A 25128-nucleotide genomic window follows, 5' to 3' on the forward strand; every position below is an offset into this window, starting at 1 on the left:
ATTAATTTATCGCCGATTGTGTCCTAGCCAAAACCTTTCTGGATACAAGATTCTGTATCTGAATTTTCCCCAAAAATCAGAAATATACAAGAATTATTTGATTGCTGAAAAATATGAAAATAAAGTCAAGCTAAAATTCTAACTAATAGTCAAAAAATGTGTATATTTTGAGTTTTGTATGACTTTGCGTTCTTTACTTAGAAACACTTTGCCAAAAATCTGACGATGTGTTGTTAAGGGAGATTGAAGCGGTAATTTTCGGTAAAATGGTCACGGATGCTGCAAATATTACATCAAAGCCTTGTAGCTCTGTAAACACTAAGAGCCTAGAATCATCATCTTTTATTTACCCCAACTTTTCTTCTATAATATTGTTACTGAAATTGCCCATTAGTAAAAATTATCCGTTCATGTTACATACATACCCCATGGAATGTCGACGTATCCTCCAAACACATATTGGCCTTTTCTGATGATAGTTATTGTGTGACGCTTTCCATCACAGTTACTATGAAAGCTTCTTGCCGCCCAGCCGTGTAAAGTGGCGCGGTAACACAGATTCCAAAGTGAATTACCACCAGCAACCGGTTCCATAAATCGACTAAGATGACTGAGGAAAAATCCATTGCCTTGGATAATGTTTGACTGCATCGTGGTCCCTACCAAAATAGCTAACAAGCATCTTTCTATTAGTAAGTATGGAAAAAAGTATTCGTGCAAAGACATCTCTTAGACCCCCCATGCCTCCCCCTCCAAAACAAAAATTCTCCCGCTTGGGTTCAAGCCCTATAAAGGGGTTAGTTGAATTGAAAAGCGAGACGATACAATGTAAGCATTGCTTGAAACTGTGGCTCGCATTATCAGCATTCGTCTCAGCTCAACATTAGATCAACATACAACTCGCGCTCGTCTTTGGTTCGCGTTTGCGTTGTGTTTTAATTTGCCTTTGAAACTTGTCAGTTTATACCGTTATCCATGCTAAAAGACTCTTACCACATGAAGGTTGAACTCCTGTCCAAGTACCACTCGACTGGCAGTGACGCTCTGATGATCCTTTTAGCCAGTAACCAGGATTACAAGTGAATGAAACGCGTTTCCCTTCCCAATACTTTTGTCCGTGAGTATGACCATTCCTCAGGCTTTCCAAAGAAGGACAAATTTTGTGACCTTTTTTTAAAAGACCATTTAAAGGAATTAGAGTCACAAAACAACAATACAGCAAAATTGAGTCCGTTATCCTTCGTTATTTGTTTGTTTTGTTCCTGCCTTGTTTTTGTTTGTCTATTTTTGTAACCGCGATGCTCTTAACTTGATTTCTGTTTATTGGTCAATCAAACAGGGTTCCTTTTTAAGAAATGTCATTTTTGATGCATTCTTACAACTTGCTTGTTACAGACCTCCATTGATTGTAATAAAAAGTTAAGTGCAACTACAGAGCGTTAGAGGGTATGCAATAAAGTCACTTACATGATGGCTGTATACCACTCCAGCTACCAGAAGGCATACACTTTCTTGTAGTCGGTCCAGTCAAGTGATATCCCGGATCACAAACAAAAGACACAGATTGGCCCGTCCAATGTCGTGAGCCAAGCTTTTGTCCGTTCAATGGAGAACCAGGATCATCACAATTGACTAAATCTTAGAAACAGAAATTCAAAACATTTTGCATAGAGCTTTTAAATGAATTACTTTTCTTGTGTTTATCTATATTCCATGCGACGACTACTTTGAAATAATTTTGTCTTAGTAGGGAAAGAAAACCGTTAAGTTAATCGTAATATATGCTTATATTTTCTAATTTTTGCATAATAAATAATAAAGATGGTAATTTTTTTTAGCTCGTTGACAGGTGATAAACCTGGGACAGAGAAAAAAAAATGACTCCCAGACAGGAATCGAATTCAAGGCCTCCCAGGTACCGGTTGGGCGCTCTAACCACTGAGCTACGAGTGACTAGTGGTGAGCTGGACCATTTACTTTGTTAATATATGACAAGAATCCTGCATTAATTAGGATCAACATATGCTAAGATCAAGATGCTCTAGTGTGCGGCCGGCTTTAGATTAGCCTGAATTTCAGACATACCTCTGTGGTCGCCTACTCCCCAGAAGGGACGTCTGAACACATCTGGCCCTAATGCCGTCCGGTGACGTCACTACAGTTTGGTTTTAATTCATGCGGAAAAGTTTCTGTCGAGGCCATGAAATTGTTTTAATTTTAAACTATTAAAAACTTGAGACAAATGAATGAGATTTTAATCGACTGCAGGCTATATTCTTTTACGGAACCGATTTAATCTGAACTGATTTGCTTTATCTAGCGATCAAAATATAACATGCTACGCAGCGGACAAATACAACACACTCGTGAGTACTTAAATCAATTTAGACGGTTACAGTGCAATCAAGAAACGGAATTCAAAACAAAAACATCCTACTTGACCGTGGGCACTGAGTTCAGAAATCACTGACTCATCGAGGCTGCAGGACATAAGCGTCGAGCGGCTTTGTTGACAAAACAAGAATACGTATAAATTTGGCAAAACACTGCATGTCGAAGCGACGAATGCCGCCAACTTAAAACCTACCGATTTCCATTAATATTCTTCATCCGTAGGTAAACTAATAAAGTAATAAACTCAAGGTAAATGACTAATAAATTCATTTCTGGGAAGGTGAACTCTTTCGAACTCTTTCCAAACGTTTTTATATTACAATCCTCGCGCGGTTAAATTCAGTCATAATTTCACATAATTATGCAAATAATTTTTAAATCAACCAATCAAAATCGATACCTGGTTTTCGGGTAGTGACGTCACCGGACGGCATTAGGGCCATATGTGTTTAGACCCAGTTCAGACGTCCCTTCTGGGGAGTAGGCGACCACAAAGGAATGTCTGAAATTCAGGCTAGCTTTAGATAAATTTTGACAAAGAAGTTCATTGATTTCTATCACTAAGCAAGACGTACAAATTATTTACATACATATAGTTGAGTTGGCTTCCGCTGTCCCATTTTTGTCATTATGAAATAGACAAGTGTAGGTCCCAGCATCCTTTGGTTTAAAGTGGTGAATGATAAATTCACTCTTTATTGAATCTTTCCCGTCATGTATTTCCGTAGAATTAACACGTCGCTTATCCTTGAACCACTTGACTTTAGGTAGCGGCGAGCCACGAGCAGAACAATTTAACTTCACAGAATCACCGACATTTTGCACTTGAATTTTACTGGGAGGACTTGACACAATGCTGGGGTTCACTTAAAGATACAAGAAAACATAACTGTAAGAACTGTGCTTTCATTCCCAGTCTTTTCCTTTCTAATTTTTTTCATATATAAACATTCTCAGCTTACCCACATCCTTAACCACGACCCATGTCACTGCCACCACACTATCCAACTCATTAGATCCTTGGCATAAGTAAGCACCACCATCATCCTCTGTCGTGTTTTTAATCGTAAGTTTGTTTCCATCAATGACGTGTCGGTTGGCCGGTAGTTGTTTGAGAGATCTTGTCCACGTGATCACGGGAAAGGGATAGCCAAATATGTCACACTTGAGATCTGTATCCCAGTTCTTGTAAGCAGTTACAGAACTTTTTGGTTTCGCAATAAATCTCGTTGGGACTGTTAATATATTACACAGATAATAAGTAAAAAATAACTATGCGTAAAGTAAGCGTATACAGCTATATTTTTTTAAAATTCCCTTTTTTTCCTGTTACTTGGCAACCTTCATTTAACATTTTCTCTCGTTCTGCGCATTGTTGCTGATTATTTGGAGTCCAGATTTGTCTGATTTTGAGCTTATTACGCCACACAAACTACTGTGTAACCGTCTGATCCGTTAAACGAAAACACCTCACACAAGTTTTCAAAATTACAAAAAGAAAATAACAGCATTGGAAGTAATTTATATAGCCATTTTCTTTACGTCGAAACTTGTTACAGTAAAAACATTTACTGTGTCGCTTTACTTTAAATAACACCGTGCAATATTATTATAAATGCCAGAATATTCAACTTATCAACTATCATGTTAAATTCCAAAAAGGGCCAGTTCTCCTAAACGCAAGTCGCAGATAAACCCTCAAGTTTACAACTACTTCCCTTGGAAGTTGGTGCTCGAATTAAGATGTGGTGCCTCATTAGTAAAATTAATTTCGAAATTCATAATAAATACCTTTTACAGTTAAATTGACTGACGATTGAACTCTGCCTAACAGATTCTCGGCTGTACACGTGTAGATACCGCGGTCTTCAAACTGAATTTCCGTAATTTTCAAAATTCTAAAATTAAACCGTTTTCTTTCTTCTGCTATCACCTGTCCATCTTTATACCACGTGATTACTGGTGGTGGGAAGCCAGCTGCTTTACAAGGCAATGTAACATTTTGTTTCTCTTTAACCGTCACGGAATGATAAGGCTTTGCAATGAGGCGTGGTAATTCTAGAAAACAAATGTTGGTTGTTGGCACTCGTGGTTAATTTGTGCAATAAACTGCACAAGTCAATAATAATTGTGTTTATCATTGTTTGAATTCTCTTTTAACGTTCCTTCAGACAATCATCTATCACACATGATGTGACATGCTTACTTAACTGTGTAAAAATGCTAGTCTTATTAGGCTGCGATAAAGTTTGGCCTGAATCTAACTTTCTTTACGCATTTTGTAATATTCAAGCAACAAGCAAAAACAAGCAAACAAACAATCAAAAAGTTCGAATCAGCGCTGTTGCTATGGACGGAAGTACTAGAGAGAGAAAGAAAAGAAACGTTTTCTTTCAGCTTCGTTTTCTTTTAGCAAATAATTTCATTTGAGTAAATTATTGTTTCTCCAGTGTATTACATTAAACTTTGCGGGTGGCGTTTTGGTTTACAATTCATTTTAAAATTTTTAGGCATCTATGCGACTTCGACGTTATCCACACGATTGAAATCAGTTACGTTTGCCATTTGATAGACTCATTCTGCCTGGGGTAAGGTCATGTCTATATTATACTTAAAGGGATACCTGTTATACCCTCTTATGTTTTTGGGGTTGAGAGGGTTAGCAGCTGTAAATAGCGTAGTACCTCTTAGGACGCGTTTTCAAAATGAGCCGAAAATGAAGAAATAGTTTTCAATAATTCAAATTGACGTGAAACTTGACACCATGAGTTTCGATGTGCATTCCCATCAATAATCCTCGCCTCTCCTATATCTTAAAAAAAACGCACTTCTGATCGTTAAGTTTGTGTTTTTATTTTACCTTGCAAATTATTATGTGTAGTTAATGACTACCCATGTTACAAAATTAATCTAAAAGAACGAAGTGTGCCTTGCATTAATTCTAGGCTGCAGGTCAACACGGATGCACCAAATCAAATCCCCGTTATCACTGAAGTCCATCGTTAAATTACACCACATACCTAACTGTCGTCCATTACCAGGGCTTGTGTCATGTTGTGTTGATTTACCATGCGGACCTACAGCCCCAGGGGGTCCTGGTGATCCTCTGCTACCTCGCTTTCCTTGCGGGCCAGGAGCACCCCTTGTTCCCTTTCTTCCTTTTTTACCAGGAGGGCCCTGGGGACCAGTAGGTCCTGGTGAACCGGGAGGACCTGGTGGACCTTGAGGGCCCACACGACCTGATGAAATTAAACAAGTTCAGTATGACGTTGTCACAATAAATTTAATGAGGTTTGGTCAATGTGAAGTCTGTTCACGGTTTATGTATATTTTGGTGACACATCCATAATAAACGTCATCGAAAGCTCGATAGCTCTCATAAATGTTCTAGCATTTCAAATGCAAACGGTGGTTTTTCTGGACTTTTTAGACACTTTCGAAAACACGCCAACAAATACACCAATAATTTTCGGAAACCAGAAATAAAAAGAAACAAATACTGCCAGAACATCCAGTATTTGTAACCAAAGTTAACCCGGACCCTTTTTTAAAAGCGACAGGTTTTGAGAGTTACCATGGCGTTTATTTCCTTATACAAAACCCTTTACTGTTACAGTGCTTATCTCCAGCTACTTTTCAGAAAATGTAAAAAGCAGTGCCAGCGAGAAACTTGACAAAAAAAAATGCTGGTAGGTGGTGAAAATCCCGAGAGATGCAGCTGTGTGTGGGCCACTTGACCCTTAATGAAGTAGTATTTTGCTACACATAAATCTTACCTTCCACGCAAACCACCTTTTCCTGACTTCTTTCAACTGTCACGTTCTGTTGATTAAAAAGAAAAATTGTGTTTAAGTTTCAGTTGTTTGAAGCTACCACTCTTGCAGAACAGACTTTTTGTGACCTTTATATCCAGGTGCTGGGAATAAATGGGATGTTGTCATCCAAACAGTTGCTTAGTAAGTGAATTTATACCCTTGTCCTCAAATCAGTCACAGTAACAAAATGATGAAAATTCCAAAAAGGAAAAGGAAAACCAAGCAAAACATTCAACAGCATTCAACAGTCCAGTTAAGGTAAGTTTCCGTGCTGACGTTCTGAGGCGCCCCAGGAAATCACGCTCTTGTGTCAAAGACAGGAAAGTTGCATAAAAAAAACATCCGTGCTGGGGGTTAAAGCATTAAGGGAAGTTTTAACCACAACAGGATCGAACAGGATGTTATAAGCACAACAGGATGGAGGTTTCGGTTAACCATATAAATAGCTTCAAGTTGATTGGACATAATGACTAGTGCCGTTGTTGGTTATATATCGAAGTACTGAGACATATTTTTTCAAACCAGGGACGTTATGAGGACAACGACATGGAACAGAATATTCAGTCAACCGAAAATTTAACTTGATTCCTATCGCACTCTCAACAAATTGATAAATATCAGCTTTCTTGGCACAACACATGTATATCGTAATTATTATCTCCTGCTATTTAGTTCATGCCTTGTAACATCGCACCGACAAGGACATAATTATAAGCCAACTGACTAATGAAATATTCACCCTACATGTCCTAATTCTGAATGAAGAAAGGAAGAGTCATTAAGTTTAATCTAATCTTGTTGAAAACTAATCCGGATTTTATTTTCTTGAATATAAAACATTAATTTTGATTCAAGGTTGGATTGATGCAGTACATTTCAGCTTAAATCGCTCTGATCAACTTTGGTTCCTTTGCTAGATACGTTTGCGTATTTTGACCTTTTACGAGCGATTTGTTGTTAAATACGTGTGTTCAATACGGAAGTAATCAAAGTTAATAATGAGCAACTTACGTTTCGATGCCCATTCCAGTTTAAACAGACGTTGCTGCATTTGCGGCACATGGATTGACTATCGGCAGCTCTTTTGACGACAGCTTCCTTCCTTCCACTTTGAGGCGAATGTGTAGTTGTTGGTATCACAATCTCGCGATTGGCAAGTCGATATGAATAACTGTTTACAACCAGTAAATCCCGTTCAACTGCTGTTAGACGCGAATCTAAGCGATGTAATGAATAGCAGGTGAAACCAAGAGAAGCCAGCGTCAGAATTAAATTGAATGAAAAGCCAAAGAGAAGAACATTGGAGCTCTTTTTGCTTTTGCTCTCCAGCTCCATGTTCGTCGATCTGCTTGTAGATTGCACAACTGGTGGATACTTGCCTTAACATATCTTTATATAGTTTGCTGGTTTTGGATTTCAGCCCATCGGGGATGCTGAATGGAATGTTGACCCTTCTATTCTTATTACCATTAATCTGTTTTCGCATTCCTCAGAACTTGGAAGACATGTTAAATATCCGATCTGATACAGATACCGATGGTATTTCCGTTTTATTTTTGTACTAAAAAACGGCTCAGATGCTGTGGAATATAACATAGGCGACCAACTGCGTTATTTGTTGTTAAGGCATATTTTATGGTAGTTTAAGCTCTTAAGTATAATTCTTAAATATGAGCGAATTAGTAACGGAATGCGTGCCTTGAATTTGCGTTACAGATAGGAAAACAAACAATCCGCGTCACATTAACCCAATCACGTAGTCTTAGCATGTTCCCACGGGAAAGTTGCTCTTATATACAGATTTTCCTTTGCATGGTTAGCGCTACGTTGGCAGCGAGAATAACTAGTTACTTGCTATAACCCACATTTTTGATCTCATCAAAGCGGTTACCTTTTCGGCAATTTTTACTAAACATCCAGTCCAAGTATTAAAGTCAAAGGCAGGTTATGAAATTATGAAAATCATTGAAAATATTTGTTGTGATTATTTTTAGTAATTTAGCAGTGTAGGTTTTGCAGAGTCAGTATGTGTGCGTTCTGTTTATGAATTGCAGAAAACCACGCTTTCACGATAAATGAAGTATTAAATTTTATTATCTCCCTTTGGTTGGGCCCGAAAATGTTAATTTTTATTATCCCTTCTTGGCCCAGCCCCAAAATGTTAACCACAACTTCTGATTAGCTTTTGATGTTTACGATGTTTATAAAATTAACATCACGGTCGTTACTGTTTTATTGGCTTTTTGCCCCGCCAACGCTGTGATCGGTTTTCCAGGGTTTTGAAATCTCTTTTTCCTTAAGCACTTTTTGTTGAGATTCATCCTTCCAATCACTTTTACCTTGGTTTTAGAAACGCGTGCTTGGCCACTGTTGTTTCTTTGTTCTTAGTCTTACTTTCCAAATACTCTTATCGCCTAACCACAGTTCTGGTGCGCACGTGAATGCGTAGGTATATAACCGCTAGGTTTCGCTATGTTAGTTCAGGTGTGACCCGGCAACGGTTATAGGTAAAGTGTTCTATTAAAAAAAGGTTATACTGTGCTGAAGAATAAGACACGTCTTATCCTACTTGGATAAAAGAAACTTGGATAAAGTTTATGTACTACAGATTTAAAGAAGATAACCAGTAAGTCTGGTTTTATTAATAAACTACAGAGGGCAGATGGGGTCATGGCAGATCGGGTGTTCAATATTCAAGACATCCTGGCCTCTAAAGGTGTCAGGGTGAATGTCCCTCCATTCATGAATCAATCACGACAGTTTACTGACCAGGAATTGCTAGTGACCCGAAGGATTGCAACCCTCAGAATTCATGTCGAACGTGCAATTGAACGTATAAAGAACTACCACATTTTAGACTTTATTCCAGCAGCTTTATGCAAGAGTGGACTAATTGGCATGATTTTTTTTGTGTGTGCCATATTCACTAACTTTTTGTCTCTTCCTGTAAAGTAATGGTTCGTTTGGGATACATTTTACTATTTCCTCTATAAGTGCCCACCAACTGGGTAGGGCAGCGGAAGGGGGCTTTATAATGTGCCGGAAGGGTAGGGGGCTTGATAGCGAGAAGACATTTCTGTGTATTAAACGTTTCCCTATTGCACTGTTGTTCAATATTTTATTTGTTGAAAGGACACCTCCCAGATTAAGTGCCATTCCTGAATCAGAACAAAAGTGCCACATGTGATTGCACGTGAGAGCAAAAATATTAATAAGTACCATTTTCCCTTAACTAATTACTGCACCTCTCAATAATTATATAGGCTGTAACTTGTAGTGGATGAATAGGGTGTGCCCTTGGTGTTAGCACCCTTTCAGTCTATTCACACACTGTCACTAGCATAACCTTTTATCTTCTTTTTTAATTACATGTATTGCCACAGGATACCAGTAAAACTCTTCTCTCTTATCTTAACAAATTAGGAATAAATACATATTACAGTGGAACCCCGATATAACGATCCTCGATATAACGGTATTCCCGAAATAACGATGAATATTCTATGTCCCGGCAAAAGATACAGTAAAATGTATGGGACGGAAACCCGTTATAACGATCTTCGATATAACGATGAGAATTTAGTGGACCGAACGATAAAATAGTAATAATAATAATAATAATAATAAAAGATTTATATAGCGCCATATCCCATGGCTCATGGCGCTTTACAGTAAAAATATTATTAGAAAGTGAAATTTACTTAAAAAATTTACATCAGTGATAAAAGGAAAAAACTAACAAATAAAATAGCTAAGCTGTAAAAATAGAAATAAAAACTAAGAATCATTAAAACCTTTAAATGAAAAACTAACTCATTAACTAACTAACTAACTAACTAACTAACTAACTAACTAACTAACTAACTAACTAACTAACTAATTAACTAAGTGACTAACTAACTGTCTAACTAAACTATCTAATATACTGGTTAACTGACTAACTAAAAGTCTAATTATAAAATTTGTTAAAAAGATATGTCTTTATACAAGTCTTAAAATCTGATAGCGAGCCGCTCTCTCTTATATAGTTCGGGAGAGAGTTCCATAGGCTAGGTGCTACAAAAGCTTACTAATTTCACAGATGGTATTTTAAGTAAGTTTTTAAAATCCTCCCGATATAACGATATTATAAGTCCATCGTCACATTTTATTTGCAAAATATCGAATTTAATACAATAACATTACGGTAATCATCTCTAACGTTTCTAAAAGCAGCTTTGTACGATATGATGATATGCGAAAATAATACTGTGTTTTTAGCCTTCTTATCAAAATTATTCTTTTCATCCTCCTCTAATATGCAGTAAAAAGTACTTTATAATATTAGGTTAACCCCGATATAACGATATTTTCGGTTATTTTACGGCTATATCGTTATATCGGGAGTTTCGATATAACGATTCCTCGATATAACGATATTATTTTACTGCCCCCTTGGCATATCGTTATATCGGGGTTCTACTGTAGAAGTGTTACATGAGGTTATGTGAGAACAAAGCGGCCATTTCCTTAAGATTCTCTTACTTACGTTAGACCATTCCTATTCACATATAAGCTGATCTAAAATTATTATGCAAACACTTAAAGCATACTTTGAACTTCTGCTTGCTAAACAACTGTTCTATTGCTAGGAGTCACTAGCAGCACTTTGCCATGTTTACATGTTCATGTCTCGAATATCTTTGCCAAGTCTGTGAAGACCAAGGGCCATACGAGGAGAAGCAAGCTCTGGAGCAAGATACTGATGTTGCAGTTTAGGAAGACATTTCTTTGAAAATTATGAGCACTTCTTTATACTAAGGATAATATTCCCTTTAAGGTCAGACAAAACCGGACCTTCGTATCTATAGCCTGAACAGAATAACTGTTGCTGTACTTGGTAAAAGTATGCATGGTTTTGATTAATGATTACACCACTGCTAGTTTTCCTACAAATCCCACGACTACAAACTGCCTCCTCCAATGTCATGGTTCCTGGAAATATCCTTTTCACCTCTACCAAACACTTGTCGAGTACTTCTTCATCTGGTTATGCACCAAGAAATGGGTGGGTGTCAGAAATAATGAATCCCATTTGATTTACTGGACAGCCCAGCTTCTCTTCATACAATTTTAGTATTTTGCTTTCATCCTCAAGGCCTCGTTGCATTTTTCCACTTTGGAAGTTATCCTTTAAGTTACGAATTTCTATTATTGCCTTGATAGGACTTGTTGTTCGCTTCTGATTGGCTCTTATGCATTTCGAAGCTGTTATTCGAATCTTCCTGGCTTCAAACCATTCCTGAGATCCACTCTGCTGTTTTCTTTCTTTCTCTATTCTTTTCCTCTCATTTGCATCCACAAAAGGCTTTTTCTTGATTCTGCTTGCCGTTTAACGAACTCCATTTAATGTTACTGGCAGTTATTGTGGTCTCAAATGAAAGCTTTGAAGGATGCTTTTCACGTGACAGAATGTTGAAAAAAACACATTCTAATTCATCGTCCTGCATTTTTTCCAGCAGATCCTGGTTTGCTTTCTCAGTGTTTTTCTCTCTGTATACCGGAAGTGTGGGAAAGTGAAGAATCTTTCTGTCTCCAGCTTTCTCTTTGGCATAAACCTTTTTACTTAAGTCTATTTCGCATAAAGATTTTGTTTCCAGTTTTCGTTCACGTGGCTGGTGCCATGCTTGAAGTCTGTCAGTACAGGTGGAAAACTCTCTGCTCTGCCCTAATCTTACAAACTCTTCATTAGGGCAAAGCATAAAACTGCAAGGTGCTTACAGGAGGCGTAAGGACCTTTACCTGCTGGACACGGACTGAACCAAGCATAAGTGATTTCACCAGGCTAGGCTTGCTCTCCAGAATTAATCATAGAAACATTAAGCTTATATTTTATTTTATTTTTTTTATTTCTGGCAGACATTCGCATCTTATATAGATCGTGTCTCCATTTTCTTCTGTGTCAAATTCAATGTTTTGCACATGGCCATGTTTGCATAGCCCAAACGCCTTACTGTTCAAATTCTTATAATCTTTGTTATCCTCATCATCACCTGATTTTCTCGTAATAAAGTAATTTGTCATGTTCTTTATAGTAAAACATGGAAACTTATCTGCAGCTTTCTGGATGGAAGACCAGTTTGCAGCTTGTGGAGACTCGGGTCGAGTGTTTGGGGAATTCGTGTTTTGAGAGGAAACATCATTAGTAATTTTTACATCAGAGGCTAAGAGCTGCCACTTCTCAGTGAAGTCGTTTTCCCATCAATTTTTAATATAGCTAATATATGAATATATGAAGCGATTTAAGTTTTAAAAGGTAAAAAAGTAATTTTAATTACGGAAAATGCGCAAGAAGTAACGATGTGTATTAGTTCACGTTTGCTGCCATCACTCGAAGCACTGCAATCTTTGGCTGTTCCTACGCGGTATGAAAGCCACGTTCTCAGCTTAGTCTTCGTCAAATGACTTAAGGGCAGCTTCCGCTCAGCAACTGTAGTTTTTTTTTTCTTCTGAGAAAAAGGCAAACTGCGCAGAGGCACTTATTATTGTAATTTCGTTTTTAAATCGTGCGCTAAACTCTCGATGTTTTCTCTCTTTGCGATGAAAGGTTGACCCGAAAGCCTCGCTTTCGCGCGCTCTAAATGCAGCACCGCTGAAACGTGGGCTCAACTGTTAAAGAATAATGGGGTGTCACGGTTTGATACTAACTATGGGATATAGGTATGATCAGTTGAACTGATGATATCAGAGACAAAATTAGACGGCAAGCAGTCTTTCTTTAACCTTGGCACTGTTTACACACACATTTTTGAATAAGTGTTGTTATTTGCCTCCTATGCAGCGACAGAATTGCAAGCCATCTAACACATGATAATATCAGTTTCAAGTTCACATTTAATCGATGTCCCGCGTGCTTGGTCCGTACGTTCTATGATCCCAGGGTGAACTTTCCCGTTCCTAACTGAGTGATGGGTTTTCATTACAAGTAGTGATACCATCAATAGGTTGGATCAATTCCATTCTAGGATTTGCGCCGTTTAAAACAGTCATTGGACCTATCAGGCGTATACCATCGATCGGTGGATCCAATGGATGTAATGACCCCAATAAAAGTACACGCGGTAAAACGAACGCTATTTTTTTCCCGGCTAAAGTAAAGTTTAAACGTATGGAACAGAAACCCAACAAAAATTAAAACAGTCCTTGGACCTAAGGCGTATACCATCGTTCGGTGGATCCAATGGATGTAATGACCCCAATAAAAGTAATTTTTCCCCGGCTTAAGTAAAGTTTAAACGTACGGAACAGAAACCCAATTAAGTGCACCCGAGTACGTATAACGAAATCCCAGCACCGATATAACGAGCACAATCCAGAAGTCATCACGCGCCTGAAGTTGAAAGCAAAACATTCAAAACAACAATTAAATAACAAACAATAAATAATAATAATTACATGAGTATGATTATACCGAATGCCGATGGTGGTTGTTTTCCACAGATTTATTTATTATAGCAAGCCTTGATTTGTAACAAAACCTTTTTTCGAAGAACAAATTTTTTCCAATTCATATCCAGCGTTCCACTTTTCCATTATTATTTTCAAGGAGATAGTTGGTAATTTAACCGTTCCACAGGTCCGTTGTCCGTTCTTGATTGTTACAGAACCCAGAGCATGACTCAGCAGATGCAAATAAACTGAACATCGTGTCCTGATTGCGTGACAACGTCAGGAGCTGAGTAGTTCACAGGTACATGTACACGTATTTCAAAGCGATCTAGCATTTGTAACCATGCAGATATCTGCTTATGCTGGCATTGCTGCAGTATCATTTGTTGTCATTTATCTCCTCGCAAAGAAATTACAAGGAAAAAACAACAAGAGACACATCAAGCCTGGCACAGTCGTCCTACATCAGTTCGTTCCCTCGGAATTATCGGTGAGCAGTTCTCCGCCTTGTATCAAGTTGGAAACTTTCCTTCGCATGACAAAGATCCCGTACGAAAATGATTATAGTTTCAAGTTTTCCAAGAAGGGAAAAAAGCCTTGGATCGAGTTTAATGGGCAAGAAATTGCCGACTCAAATTTCTGTATTCAGTTTTTGAAGAAAGAATTTCAAGTGGATATCGATTCCCATTTGAGCGCCACATAAAAAGCCATTGCTCACAGCGTCCGTACAATGTTGGAGGAAAACACTTACTGGTAAGTGTAGTGTTTGGGGTACAGTTTGCTGGAGCTAACTTTCAGATCTCCAGAAAATGTTGAAAATAATAATTCAATGCCAATTAGTTGTGCATGTTGTAAGACTTAGACAACAAAATTAAACGCCGTGCAGTTTAATGTCATTTCGAGCCACGTTTTGACGTTGTATCAGTCTTCTTAAAGATGGCCCTAATCCCCACCTTCTCCTTCAGCCCTGCGATGTGCTACTGTAAGTTTTTGTGCAGGTTTAGCTTTGGTCTGATTGTCTTTTGATAGACAGTCGAAGAGGCTATCACTTTGACAGGCTCTTTAATTCGCATATGTTGACGACTGCATGTCTCAAAGCGCACACTTTTTAACTAGGCAATGGTGCTCAACAGGTAGAGCATGCTGCATTTCATTTAGGCAGCACATCTAGCCGACTCACAGCATGCAAAGCAGGCTCTCTGCGTGAAATAAATGCGTGACTTTATTTCGTGACTGCGCTGTGTCTGTAATTCACAGGTATTTCAAAATTGGATTAAATGTCTGATAAAGTAAATAAAGTGTGTCGCAGCGTATTGTTGGTTTTGAAAGTAATTTCTGTTAAAATTTGGTATGTTGCAGTACAAGAGGGTTTGATATGAAGTAAGACAAGTAAGAAAAGCCAGAAACGTTGGTAAAGAAAGTCACAGAAAGGTCACCCTTTTAATTCTTGGTTTTCACGTGACGTCATCAAAATTCTAAATCCAGAATCGCGAGCCCCCTGACTTTTTATCCTTCACTAGCTATTAGACGTCCTAAATATATATCTTATTGAAGGTTTTCAGCTCGATAGCATCCACCGTCTTTGAGAAATAACATTTTGAATTTCGGAGTTTTGCGCCACACGACATCAGATTGTCCGCCTGAAGGCTGCCACGTATGCTTAAAAAGAATGCCTCATCCTGTTATTTTTAACGATCTGAACAACTGAGGCTTTACTAAAAGTGTTTATATGAATGTTTACGTGTTCACGAAGGTGAACTGACCGCGCTTTATAGCAGAAGTGAATGCCAGCCAGATGTTTTCATTGATTTCCGGCGGCCATCTTGGTGCCCCTCCACATGGGATCCAACATGGCGTTTCCATACTGTGCTCTCTAAATTTGCGTTAAATATTATGACGGATAACTCGAGTACGGAATACCGTACAGACCTGAGACTTGGATACGTAGACTATCTTGTTATTTTCTACAACCTGTAAAATTCTTGATTTGTTTAACTCAATAGCTTTGGTTTAATTTTTTGCTGCGCGTGACAGTATCGTTACTTGCGTGACAGTGAAAACCAGCAATTAACCATCGTTCCGAGAGCTACGTGTCACGAAAAATGCTTTGCAAAATAATAGTGTAGTCTTTCTGTTGTATTTTAGGCTGATGTTGAAGAGCACCTCTTCTAGGATTATAAACTTAACTGCTTTTCTTATTTCCTCCCACAGGGCCCTTGTTTACTACCGCTGTTTCTCTGACTATGCCGGGCACATGCGAGGGACGCTGTTCGGTCATCTTATCTTGCCACTCAGATATCTGATATTCTACATGGTAAAAAGAAAGGTCAGGGGTGATCTGTGTTCCCACGGCATCGGTCGACACTCTGAACAAGATCTGTATGGGATAGCTGAGAGAGATTTGCTAGCGGTATCGGCAATATTGGGCCAGAAAAAATTCCTGTTTGGAGAAAAGCCTTGCCTTGCTGACGCTGCAGTTTTCGCCTTCATCGCTGCATCCACTTGGGACTGTCCACAAAGTCCTTTTGCTGAACTCACCAAGTCTACAGCGAAGAATCTTGAGAAGCATGCTCAGAGAATGAAGGAGATGTATTATCCAGACTGGAATGATAAAATTTCAAAGAAACATAAATCTGATTAAAGAAACAAGATTCCTTCTGCATGCTATAGGTTCATGATTGATACACACCGCTACTAAAAACTAGGTTATTACTGTATTCAAATTTGAATTTTATTCTTGAGCAATTCTGTGAATATCCTTTCCGATTGTCGCATATATAGGGTTTGAATTCAACAAACAATCTAACAAACAGCTTTAGTTTATAAAATGTTTTAAGGGGCAAGCATGGTCTTGTGTATAGCCAACGCCGGATGACAGGGGTAATATAAATTGCTTTTAATTAAGTGATCACATATCGATATTAACATTATGAATTCAGTAGTTCTGTCTTTGAAAAGGTTAAAAAATGTAATCATCAACTTTACATTATGATTAGTAGTTCTGTCTTTGAAAGTTTTGAAAAGGTTAAAAATGTAATCATCAACTTTACATGTTATGCGTCATTGCCAGTGCTCCAACAGTAACCAAGGGTTGTGTATGAATTAATAAAGGCACTACCACACCGCCTGCATAGCTTTTTTCTTTTAGCTTTAAGCCTCATCAAACAAATAGCGAAACAACTGAATTACCAAACGATGCTCCTAGTCGCGGTCACAACGCCAATTAAGTGCAACGTGCACAACCACACACGATCAAGGCTGGCCGCAGTGGACTGGTTAAATAAAAGCCCGACACACTGAGCTAATTGCAGAGCGATATAATTCCCTCTAGACATGCGAAAGGATGGAAATGTTCCACAGATTACAGCATTAGTTGCCACCGTCTATTTATGACTACAATGAGACGGGGATTTTGAGGGGCGCAACTTAAGAGGATGCATTTAACCCTTTCACTCCTAAACGCGCATTCAGGCGCTATTTGGAGGTGCAGTCATTGATTCACTTGTGACGTCATCAATAAGCACGTCAGTGGAATTTCGTGATAAGAATCTGACAGAGCTTGGATCGACCTTTCTACAGGACTATTCATTTTGAATATCGGTTGCATTCTGACAGAGCTAATCAAAGAAAAGCACAATCCATTTTTGGTGCAAAATCGTTGCTTAAACAGGCCAGTACACCTGTAATTGGTCAAGGTCCCCTTTTCAGTGTTTTCCAATGACAACGTCAAACCTTTTTTGGCCAAAAGAAAGGATATGAAGAGTAGAAAGGAAGGAGAATAGGAAGGCAGAAAAAAAAGGAAGCAAAAGGGGCAAAAAAAAATTTGGAACGGTTCAGCGCAAAAAAAAAAAAAAAAAAAAAAAAAAAAAGTCCAAATTTTGGCTTATGCGCATGCACCAAAGTAAAATATTGTATGTTTTTACACAGAATCTTTATCAAAATGTTACTAAAGTGTAAAAAAGTGCTTCTTTAGCAAAGTTGAGGTAAAGTCAAGACCATAGTACCAAAATTTCAGTTTAGCGGCTAAAAAAGCGTTTTTTTTGGGAAAATTTGGGTGTCAAAGGGTTAACGGAAGGGGAAACGTGGACATCAATTCCGACAGTAACACGCGAGTGTGGCAGATGGTCAGATTGCAACTGAATTTAGACTAAATCAGCTTACGGAGTTAGAACAAGACACTCTTGACTCCCCTCTTAATCAACAATTACAGAAAGTTTATTTTTAAGTTATAATACCTCTCAAAACTACTCCGATTATGTTTCGAAAGCGAGACGCAGCTGAACTTAGGAGGGACCGGAAATACATCTTACGCAGTTAACTTGGCAGACCATGAGATTCAGTGGTCCTGTATTCAAAGTCGTTCAAGGATAAAGTTTACAGGGGGCAATTGAAGAAACGTTTTCATTAATCGTTAATTTAACATCGCATTATTTGCGCTAAAAATAAAAATTAAAGATAAGAGTCATGAAGATGACATTCTCCGTTCTTTCATTACGTACCGACTTCTCTTCGCGACCACCTAAACTTGGCGGTAACTGCGTGGAAGTGCAGCAGCGTAATTTTAGGATGACTAAAACAGGACGGATTCTTGATGCCATTTCCTCTGGTTATGAATATTGCAGTGTATCTATGAGGAATAACGAACATCATCTGAATGGGAAGTTTTTATTGTCCGATTAAGCGCGTACAACACGGAACTCCCATGTGCGGTGTTGCGCAACTAACAATTATCACTGGATCGCATTTGCTGTACGAAGTCGAAGTAAAAGAATTTAGCTTTATAATAAATTAAAGCAGCAAAATATTGCTATTGATATCTGGCAACGGTAAATGTAAGGTACAGTCCACTTCAAACCAAGTGATGTTGAAGTTCGAGGGACTGTCATCTGGCGACAGTACGTGAAATAACCAGGGTCAGAACCTTCAGTGCGCTACAAGTATCTTTCGGTTACGCCTGCCGTATTATCTTCCGCATTTTAGGCAGTTTAAGATACGCTACGGCGAGGCGCTACTACGGCTGCCGGAAGTAATTTTCTCCAAATATAAGATACTGCGCATGTGAGTCAGTCACGTCCAGCCGTAGAGTGAAATCTGACTACGCGAGTCGGGAGGTTTTGCCGTAGTGGTAGTACGTCGGATTTTATTCGCTTCTCTGTCCTTTTTCAACGAGTTTCTCAGCATTTTAAGAGTTCCAACGAATACTGTATCCTTTGAATTTGATTGTAGTCGAAGAATTATCGCGTTTGTCGCTCATAAGCTTAAAAAGTCTTATCCTGAATTTGACGAATTCGTTCGGTGCAAGTGTCGGTATGGACAAGAAAAGTACTCGTGTTGAGCGTGCGATTTTTTTGCCTTCACAGTTTAGTGGAGATGTACTATAGCTGCATAAGTATCCGCTACCATTTTGCTTTGGTGAGTACTGGTCTATTTCAGTTCATAACTCGTTATTCTTTGCGATATTCGTATTTTTAAAATTAAACATTTTATCGATTTTAATTGTTGTTGTGTATTGCTGCTGTAGAAAGAATCTCTCGCTCAGAACTATTCTGTTAGTCCTAACAAAGCAAACAACAACTATATATTTTTTGAGCGAAGCCATTCGGCTGTGGAAAACTAAATAAAAGAGATTTTCAACTCCTTAGCCTATGTTCCTTTGTATTTCGCCTTGCTTTTACACTAAATTTGGCGGACTGCCGAGACGTACTCTCCCCAGACCTTTTCGGTTACGGTAGCCGTAGTAGCACCTCGCCGTAGCGTATCTTAAACTGCCTATTGTAGAAAATGCGTAGTGTGGAAAATGCGGAGTGTGGAAAATGCCGAGTGTGTAAAATGTAAGAAATAGGAGTAAAAGTAAAAAAATGATTTAATTTAAGGTTATATCAAGTATTGCAATTATTACAGGCAAACAAAAGAACAATAACCTTATTCTCAATTAACGTTAAAAAACTCATTAATAATTCATAAAGAATATACAAAAGAAATTAATGCTTAATGAGTGTCTTTATATCTGATAAAGACACGGCTAAACTTTACGTCCAATTTTCTAGGCCAAAATAACCCCAAATCTAAATATTAGTGCAAGAATGAGTTGATCAACATCAGAAGATTTTTAAGCCGTTCAATAAATTAGCAGTTCGTGTTTTATCAAGTCTAAAACACTCGGCTGCGCCTCGTGTTTTAAACTTGATAAAACACTGCTGCTCATTTATTAAACATTACATAAAAACAAGCTTCCATTTTCTTTAAAAGTAACGATGCATCATTACATTTTCACTGCAAAATCGTACATTGTTTTTTTTTGCAGCTATAAAGAAACGAACGGTAGCGAAGGAATTCAACGAGTGAAGCATTACAGTCAATGAACGATAGTAACAAGTAGTTCATGTTCTTTGAAAAAGCGATCGATCATTTAATTTTCACTGCTTAATCGCATATATTTTATACCTATATATAAAGAACAGTAACAAATATGAAATCAAAGAATCGACGTTTTTATTAAGTCCAAGCTATGCATCACCACATTAATTTTTCATAGCTCAATCATGCAATTTTATAGTGTTTTCTGTAGCTATAAAGAACTGGAACAACAAGGTAAGTAAAAAAAATCAATGCGCGCGTTTACACTCCGCATTTTCTACACTCCGCATTTTCTACACTCCGCATTATCCACACTCCGAATTATCCACACTAGCCTTTTAAAAATTCGTTTTAAAAATTCGTTTAAAAATTGTTTTGGGGGACCACAGATTTAGTACTTAATCCTTGGTCCCCAAAAATAAATATGTCACGCATATATCATGTCTTAAATATGTAACACCTGAGTCACGCCTTACCAAAAAAATTAGCTTGTTGTTATACGGAAATACGTAAAATAACCTGTAAAAGTACGAAAAAAACGTAAAAAGTAAAAGTATGATAACATCTGAACACCCAATTGTGGCCATGGGAAGGAGACTCTGACAGATGTTCTGATCATCACGTCCTTTTTATGAATTTATCAGTTAGTTAGCGGATATACCATATATAGACTTCGATACCAGCAATAAAAAGAGTTGTTGTACAGTTACAGCGTTCAGTGTCGAGTAGAAGCGAGTTCCGAAGTTTCTGGAGTGTGTTAGAAAAGTCGCAGAAAATTTTAATTATGCAGATATCAAAAAAGAGCAAGAAACCCGCCAAGCCTTGTTTAGTCGTCCTACATCAGTTCGCTCCAACTGATTTATCAGTGAACGGTTCTCCACCATGCTTAAAGTTGGAAACATTCCTTCGGATGACAAAGATCCCGTACGAAAATGATTATCGTTTAAAGTTTTTCAAGAAGGGGAAAATGCCGTGGATCGAGTTCAATGGCCAAGAAATCGCTGATTCTAATTTCTGTATTCAGTTTTTGGAGAAAGAATTCCAAGTAGTTATTGATTCTCATTCGAGCGCCACAGAAAAAGCCATTGCTCACAGCATTCGAACCATGTTGGAGGAAAACACTTATTGTTAAGTACATATACAATATTTTCCCGATTTATTCCGCGGATTCAATAAAAGCTGCAATCCACGCCACTTTTCTTGGGACACTCGTCGTTTTTGGCACTTCGGAAGAGGAAAAAAATCAATCATTACCCCCCCCCCCCCCCCGCCCCATTACAATGTTGTGTACCTTGAAAAACCAATGCCTACCGTTGCTGTCTGTTTTGCAACATTGGTTTCGGGGGGAGGGGGTTCTCCATTTCTGAGAAATCGTGACGAAATGTCACGTTATACTTGCTGAAATGGGTGTCCCAAGTCTTTATGGCGCGGATTGTCTGGATGGTCAGTGCATACACCTCAAAAATAGTTGCATTAGGCCGATCAAAATTAAACTTGGCCTAAGTATTTATCGGAAGTACCTAAACCAATGAGCGGAAATAGAAGGTCATGTGACCACCTTGTGACGTAGACGGACAAAAACTTTATCGTCACATGGACGAGCCTGTTCTGCAGTCAAATGCCTTATTTTTATAGAATTAAACATTCTTATTCATCTGAGTTCGTTACCAAACTTTAGACGGTCATTTGGGTCGAAATATAACAGTTTTATGCTTTTCTTCGCCCTACTGTGATTTTGGGTTAAAAAAACAATGGTATTTGTACATTTTTGGTGTGACATTCTGAGATGGTGTCACGCTTCACTAATGGTTCACCATTGGAAATGACGTCACTATGACGTCAGCATTGCAGTTATCTGTCATTTTGATAGTAGCATTCGACTCAGCGTCCAAAATTACCTAGTATACAATCCTTTGGTCCTACGTTGAGCCTTATGTTGGCGAATTATAGACGGTTCACCATGGTGAACCTCTTATTAATTAAAGAAAATTAATTATTTTCCTTTTATAATAATGGTTCACCATGGTGAACCATTGATGTTTCGGCGTAAAAAAGGGCTACGATAGGGCAACAAAGATGGTATTCTAGGTAATTTCATGAGCCGAGTCCAATGCTACTGTCAAAACGATCGATAACTGCAATCCTGTCGTCATTATGACGTCATTTTCAATGGTGAACCACATGGTTCACCATGGTGAAGCGATATTTAGCTTTTCAAATGAGCTTTAAACTTGTTGTAAAAGTGAAAATTGGTACAGGAGTACATTTATAACACAATTAAACGACAATTGACATAGAAAAGCTTCATGTTGCTGACAAATTGAACTTTGTTGTGTTGTTCTGGCTGTGATATGCTTTATGGAGTGTTATATTCGGCCGACATGATATAAAACCAGGATTTTCCTTAATTTCAAAACATGAAATAACGTTACCAAATAAGATTGGGATCTTGTAGAAGCTTCTGTTTTAATGAGCAACCGATAAGGATAGCACATGCACAGTTTGGGAGGAAATAAGTAAATTCCCCTAGTTTCCTTGATTTCACCTTCGGACAATCCACGCCACTTTTCTTGGGACACTCGTCGTTTTTGGCACTTCGGAAGAGGAAAAAAATCAATCATTACCCCCCCCCCCCCCCCGCCCCATTACAATGTTGTGTACCTTGAAAAACCAATGCCTACCGTTGCTGTCTGTTTTGCAACATTGGTTTCGGGGGGAGGGGGTTCTCCAATTCTGAGAAATCGTGACGAAATGTCACGTTATACTTGCTGAAATGGGTGTCCCAAGTCTTTATAGCGCGGATTGTCTGGATGGTCAGTGCATACACCTCAAAAATAGTTGCATTAGGCCGATCAAAATTAAACTTGGCCTAAGTATTTATCTTAAGTACCTAAACCAATGAGCGGAAATAGAAGGTCATGTGACCACCTTGTGACGTAGACGGACAAAAACTTTATCGTCACATGGACGAGCCTGTTCTGCAGTCAAATGCCTTATTTTTATAGAATTAAACATTCTTATTCATCTGAGTTCGTTACCAAACTTTAGACGGTCATTTGGGTCGAAATATAACAGTTTTATGCTTTTCTTCGCCCTACTGTGATTTTGGGTTAAAAAAACAATGGTATTTGTACATTTTTGGTGTGACATTCTGAGATGGTGTCACGCTTCACTAATGGTTCACCATTGGAAATGACGTCACTATGACGTCAGCATTGCAGTTATCTGTCATTTTGATAGTAGCATTCGACTCAGCGTCCAAAATTACCTAGTATACAATCCTTTGGTCCTACGTTGAGCCTTATGTTGGCGAATTATAGACGGTTCACCATGGTGAACCTCTTATTAATTAAAGAAAATTAATTGTTTTCCTTTTATAATAATGGTTCACCATGGTGAACCATTGATGTTTCGGCGTAAAAAAGGGCTACGATAGGGCAACAAAGATGGTATTCTAGGTAATTTCATGCGCCGAGTCCAATGCTACTGTCAAAACGATCGATAACTACAATCCTGTCGTCATTATGACGTCATTTTCAATGGTGAACCACATGGTTCACCATGGTGAAGCGATATTTAGCTTTTCAAATGAGTTTTAAACTTGTTGTAAAAGTGAAAATTGGTACAGGAGTACATTTATAACACAATTAAACGACAATTGACATAGAAAAGCTTCATGTTGCTGACAAATTGAACTTTGTTGTGTTGTTCTGGCTGTGATATGCTTTATGGAGTGTTATATTCGGCCGACTTGATATAAAACCAGGATTTTCCTTAATTTCAAAACATGAAATAACGTTACCAAATAAGATTGGGATCTTGTAGAAGCTTCTGTTTTAATGAGCAACCGATAAGGATAGCACATGCACAGTTTGGGAGGAAATAAGTAAATTCCCCTAGTTTCCTTGATTTCACCTTCGGACTGTCTGGATGGTCAGTGCATACACCTCAAAAATAGTTGCATTAGGCCGATCAAAATTAAACTTGGCCTAAGTATTTATCTTAAGTACCTAAACCAATGAGCGGAAATAGAAGGTCATGTGACCACCTTGTGAAGTAGACGGACAAAAACTTTATCGTCACATGGACGAGCCTGTTCTGCAGTCAAATGCCTTATTTTTATAGAATTAAACATTCTTATTCATCTGAGTTCGTTACCAAACTTTAGACGGTCATTTGGGTCGAAATATAACAGTTTTATGCTTTTCTTCGCCCTACTGTGATTTTGGGTTAAAAAAACAATGGTATTTGTACATTTTTGGTGTGACATTGTGAGATGGTGTCATGCTTCACTAATGGTTCACCATTGGAAATGACGTCACTATGACGTCAGCATTGCAGTTATCTGTCATTTTGATAGTAGCATTCGACTCAGCGTCCAAAATTACCTAGTATACAATCCTTTGGTCCTACGTTGAGCCTTATGTTGGCGAATTATAGACGGTTCACCATGGTGAACCTCTTATTAATTAAAGAAAATTAATTATTTTCCTTTTATAATAATGGTTCACCATGGTGAACCATTGATGTTTCGGCGTAAAAAGGGCTACGATAGGGCAACAAAGATGGTATTCTAGGTAATTTCATGAGCCGAGTCCAATGCTACTGTCAAAACGATCGATAACTGCAATCCTGACGTCATTATGACGTCATTTTCAATGGTGAACCACATGGTTCACCATGGTGAAGCGATATTTAGCTTTTCAAATGAGCTTTAAACTTGTTGTAAAAGTGAAAATTGGTTCAGGAGTACATTTATAACACAATTAAACGACAATTGACATAGAAAAGCTTCATGTTGCTGACAAATTGAACTTTGTTGTGTTGTTCTGGCTGTGATATGCTTTATGGAGTGTTATATTCGGCCGACTTGATATAAAACCAGGATTTTCCTTAATTTCAAAACATGAAATAACGTTACCAAATAAGATTGGGATCTTGTAGAAGCTTCTGTTTTAATGAGCAACCGATAAGGATAGCACATGCACAGTTTGGGAGGAAATAAATAAATTCCCCTAGTTTCCTTGATTTCACCTTCGGACAATCCACGCCACTTTTCTTGGGACACTCGTCGTTTTTGGCACTTCGGAAGAGGAAAAAAATCAATCATTACCCCCCCGCCCCATTACAATGT

The 25128-nt window shown here is 38.2% G+C and overlaps 2 protein-coding genes and 2 pseudogenes across 3 annotated transcripts in view; 2 read left to right on the plus strand and 2 right to left on the minus strand.

The window, feature by feature from the left end:
* Nucleotides 1-7595, minus strand: part of LOC144665676 (uncharacterized) — a 60176-nt gene extending 52581 nt beyond the window's left edge. The window contains exons 1-9 of the mRNA XM_078526959.1: nucleotides 7221-7595; nucleotides 6171-6216; nucleotides 5415-5633; nucleotides 4186-4452; nucleotides 3357-3629; nucleotides 2985-3260; nucleotides 1468-1638; nucleotides 994-1167; nucleotides 426-671 (exon numbers count right to left, since the gene is read on the minus strand). Coding sequence (XP_078383085.1) covers nucleotides 426-671; nucleotides 994-1167; nucleotides 1468-1638; nucleotides 2985-3260; nucleotides 3357-3629; nucleotides 4186-4452; nucleotides 5415-5633; nucleotides 6171-6216; nucleotides 7221-7544 — 1996 coding nt within the window. The 5' untranslated portion in view covers nucleotides 7545-7595. The remainder of the gene's footprint in view (nucleotides 1-425; nucleotides 672-993; nucleotides 1168-1467; nucleotides 1639-2984; nucleotides 3261-3356; nucleotides 3630-4185; nucleotides 4453-5414; nucleotides 5634-6170; nucleotides 6217-7220) is intronic.
* Nucleotides 1-25128, minus strand: part of LOC144665680 (uncharacterized) — a 96439-nt gene that overhangs the window by 20358 nt on the left and 50953 nt on the right. The gene's annotated exons all lie outside the window — the stretch shown is intronic.
* LOC144665772 (failed axon connections homolog) overlaps nucleotides 13961-25128 on the plus strand; it is a 67078-nt pseudogene continuing 55910 nt past the window's right edge. The window contains exons 1-2 of the transcript XR_013573017.1: nucleotides 13961-14390; nucleotides 15849-16595. The product of XR_013573017.1 is annotated as a failed axon connections homolog (transcript). The remainder of the gene's footprint in view (nucleotides 14391-15848; nucleotides 16596-25128) is intronic.
* LOC144665785 (failed axon connections homolog) overlaps nucleotides 20779-25128 on the plus strand; it is a 60266-nt pseudogene continuing 55916 nt past the window's right edge.

Source organism: Oculina patagonica, chromosome 9 (assembly GCF_052425735.1).
Source record: "Oculina patagonica isolate OP01 chromosome 9, crgOcupat, whole genome shotgun sequence".
Classification (NCBI taxonomy): domain Eukaryota; kingdom Metazoa; phylum Cnidaria; class Anthozoa; order Scleractinia; family Oculinidae; genus Oculina; species Oculina patagonica.